General features: G+C 51.4%; 1 protein-coding gene across 1 annotated transcript in view; it reads left to right on the top strand.

Moving 5' to 3' along the window:
* The window catches only part of FBLIM1 (filamin binding LIM protein 1), a 20,583-nt gene that overhangs the window by 5,832 nt on the left and 10,900 nt on the right, over positions 1-3,851 (top strand). Inside the window, exons 2-3 of the mRNA XM_014447018.2 lie at positions 2,522-2,709; positions 3,820-3,845. Of these exons, the coding sequence (XP_014302504.2) occupies positions 2,522-2,709; positions 3,820-3,845 (214 nt within the window). The remainder of the gene's footprint in view (positions 1-2,521; positions 2,710-3,819; positions 3,846-3,851) is intronic.

Here is a 3,851-nt window from a genome sequence, read left to right on the forward strand (position 1 = left end):
TAATATGTGTGTGTGTGTGTATGTGTATATAATTTTCTTTTTAGTGTGTCAGAGAGGAAGGAGGAGAGAGAGAAAGAGAGAAAAAAACATCAATGATGAGAGAGAATCATTGATCGGCTGCTTCCTACACATCCCCCATTGGGGATCAAGCCACAACCCAGGCATGTGCCCTTGACCAGAATCGAACCCAGGACCCTCCATTCTGTAGGCCAATGCTCTATCCACTGAGCCAAACCAGCTAGGACCACTTTTTAACAAAATATATATTTTATTGATTTTTTACAGAGAGGAAGGGAGAGGGATAGAGAGTTAGAAACATCCATGAGAGAGAAACATCCATCAGCTGCCTCCTGCACACCCCTCACTGGGGATGTGCCCGCAACCAAGGTATATGCCCTTGACCGGAATCGAACCTGGGACTCTTCAGTCCACAGGCCGACGCTCTAGCCACTGAGCCAAACTGGTCAGGGCCACTTTTTTTTTTTTTTTAAAGAGAGACAGTGAGAGAGAGAGAGAGAGAGAGAGAGAGAGAGAGAGAGAGAGAGATGGATCGGTTGCGTTTGCACCCCGACTGGGAATTGAACAGCAACCTGGGTATGTGCCCCGACCGGGAATTGAACCCGCCACTTTTTGGTGTATGAGATGATGCTCCAACCGACTGAGCCACATGGGTCAGGGCTGGGACACTGTAGGGCAGTGACAGGATTTTCATGGGCATGTCCAGCAGCCCCCACCACAGCTTCTCTCCTGGCCCCGTCCCCTCCAGGAGTGGCTGGATAGGGAGGGCCTGGGGCTGAGACAGGAGCTCTGACTGGCCAGCCCCCTCCCCGTCCCTGCCAGGAGCCCGGAAAGGCTGTGCGCAGGGACTGAGGACTACACCCTCGATGTCACTCCTGTCCCATGTGTCCGTGTGTTTGCTGTTGGATAGGGGGTGTGTGTGTTTAATGAGACTTTCAGACACACAGAAGTAGAGAGAGCAGCACAAGGAACCCTGTGTACTCCACATCCTGTTGCAACAATTGCTAAGACTTCGCCACTTTTGTCATATCGATCCCTTTCTTTCTTTCTGAAGTATTTTAGAGGAAACTCCAGTTATCGGGTCATTTCAGCCCCCGTTCTTCAGGACACATCTCTAAATTCGGACTTTTTTTTTTTTTTTTAACGTAACCACAAGGCCGAACAAAATCAGCAGGAATGCCTTATGATTATCTAGTACATAATCCATAACTAATTTGCCCTGAATTGTCATAAAAATGCCCTTTAGCTGTTGGGTTGTAGTGGAATGAATGCGTTACACGGGGTCTTGCCTTTCTCTTGAGCTGTATCATCTAGTGGGATTTTTAGCTTTTCCCCGTCTGCGAAATGAGGAGAATTAAATGAGATGATTCATGCTTTGAATCAGGATCCAACAAGGTCTGTACAAAAGCTGTCCAATAAAAACAACGTGTGCCCGGCCGGTGTGGCTCAGGGGATGAGCTTCGACCTGTGAATCTGGAGGTCACGGTTTGATTCCCGGTCAGGGCACATGCCCCAGTTGTGGGTTCAATCCCCAGTGTGGGGCGTGCAGGAGGCAGCTGATCAATAATTCTCACCATTGATGTTTCCATCTCTCCCTCTCCCTTCCTCTGTGAAATCAATAAAATATATATCTATATAGATATCTACATATAGATATCTATATATCTATAGATATCTATCTATATATCTATCTATATATCTATCTATATCTATATATATACATATATATATATAGTGAACCACAAACGTAAGCATCGTATGTGATTTAAATTTTTCTAGGATCCACATTGAAAAAAAGTAAAAGAATTAAGTGATATTACTTTTCATAATACGTTATGCAACCCAGTATATAAAGACTGTCATTTCAGCGTGTGATCATAAAGGTGATTATGAGGTAGTTTGCATTCCTTTCTCTGTCCTGAGTGTCCCAGCCCATCTCGGTGTGGGCTGGAGGCAACGTCATAGGACAGGACAGGTGTAAACACTCTATGTGGTCCTTTTCCTCTAAAGTCTCTTCATTCTGAGGAAGAACTCTCCCTCTTCCCCCCCCCTCCCCCCCTCTCACTGACTGGGGGGTCAGGAGGGAAGCTGTAGTGTGGGTGCGAGTCTCGCTGTCCCAGGTGCTGCCGGTCCAGGAGCCAGTCTTTGAGAACCACAGCTTCGGGGTTGGTGTTGCTTGTATCCCCGCAAGGGCCTTCTAGCAGGGATTCGGGGCACACTGGCACCCAGGTTTGCGGGGAGGCTGCTTTGACAGCTACTGTTCTCTGAGCCTGTGCCACATGCCAAGCCCTTGCCTGCATCATCTCATCGTGTTCATAACAACCCTCGGCAACTGATACCCATTTTCCAGCTGAGAAAGCTGAGACCCGGAGAGACCACGGCTTCTGCCTGAGGACACATCGCATCAGGCCAGTGGCAGGGTCAGAGATGGACCCCAGGTCTGGGTGCCCCTGGGCCTGAGCCCTCGGCCACCACGCCGCGTAACTCCCCCTTCCGCTCGCAGGCCGTTCTCTTCCGCCTCCTTCCCGGGATGGCGAGGACGCACTCCCGGACCTGGACCTCCTCCCACCTCCGCCGCCCCCACCAGCATACCTGCCTCCTCCTGAGGACGAGCTCCCAGCCCCGGTGGGGGCCGCGCTCATTTCTGACTTAGAGCAGCTACACCTGCCCCCACCCCCACCACCATCACAGGTACGCGACCCCGGACCCTGGTGGAGCCTCGTGGGCTAGGGAGGGAGGGTCTGAGTTTCCTGGGCCTTTAGGGATGTTAAGCCTGGAGATGGTTTCGTCCGTTCTCCTGTTTGAGGACAGCCCCTCTTTGAAGCTCTTTGAGGCTGTAAAAGTGATTGTGCCCCCCTTTTCCCCATCAGGCCCCTTCAGCTCTGAGAAGACGTTCCCCTGAGTCTAACCCACATCCCTTATGCTACATATGAAGCCCATTTTAAAAATATGTGTGTGTATTTTTTTAATTTCAGAGAGGAAGGGAGAATGAATGTGTTACACGGGGTCTTGCCTTTCTTTTGAGCTGTATCATCTAGTGGGATTTTTAGAGAGATAGAAACATCAGTGATGAGTGATAGTCATTGATCGGCTGCCTCCTGCACACCCCCCACTGGGGACAGCCTATAACCTAGCCATGTGCCCCAACCGGGAATCGAACCGGTGACCTCCTGGTTCCTGGGTGGATGCTCACCGCTGAGCCACACCTGGCTGGGCTGAAGCCCATTTTTACTTTTTTATAATTTATTGTTGAAAGTATTACATATGTCCCTCCCCCCCCTCCAGCCCGCCCCTGTCCCTCTGGGGACCACACAGAACCCATCCCAGGCCTTCAGCACCTACTGTCTGTGTCATGGGCTAGGCATATATGCACACAAGGCCTTTGGTTCACTGCCTCCCACCCACCCTCCCTGCCTCCCCTTGAGGGTCCGCACTCTGTTCCATGTGAAACACATTTTTGATCCTCTGCCTTTAACAGAGGCCAGTGTAGAAACGGGAGGGGCTCCGGGCCAAGGAAAATCCTGATTCCAGGAGCTTCCTTAGAAGGAGAAGGAAGTGGCTTTATGGGTTAGGGGAACCCAGACAAGGAGCTGGGGGACCTGGGCTCCAGCCGCCCCTGTGACCTTCCTGCTGAGTGACCTGAGATGGATCAATCGCTTCTTGGGCCTCGGCTTCCTCCTCTGTTCCCTGGGGCTCGCTGTGCCTGGTGCCACCAGATCAGGAAGTAGAACTGAGAGGGCGGGCGTGTGGGTCGCCCTCCGGATGACTTCTCTTCTACCCCCCACCTCCTGTGTCCCACAGTCCCTGGCAGAGGGGCCTCCATCCCAGCCTGG

This window comes from Myotis lucifugus, unplaced genomic scaffold, assembly GCF_000147115.1.
Source record: "Myotis lucifugus unplaced genomic scaffold, Myoluc2.0 scaffold_604, whole genome shotgun sequence".
NCBI classification, from domain to species: domain Eukaryota; kingdom Metazoa; phylum Chordata; class Mammalia; order Chiroptera; family Vespertilionidae; genus Myotis; species Myotis lucifugus.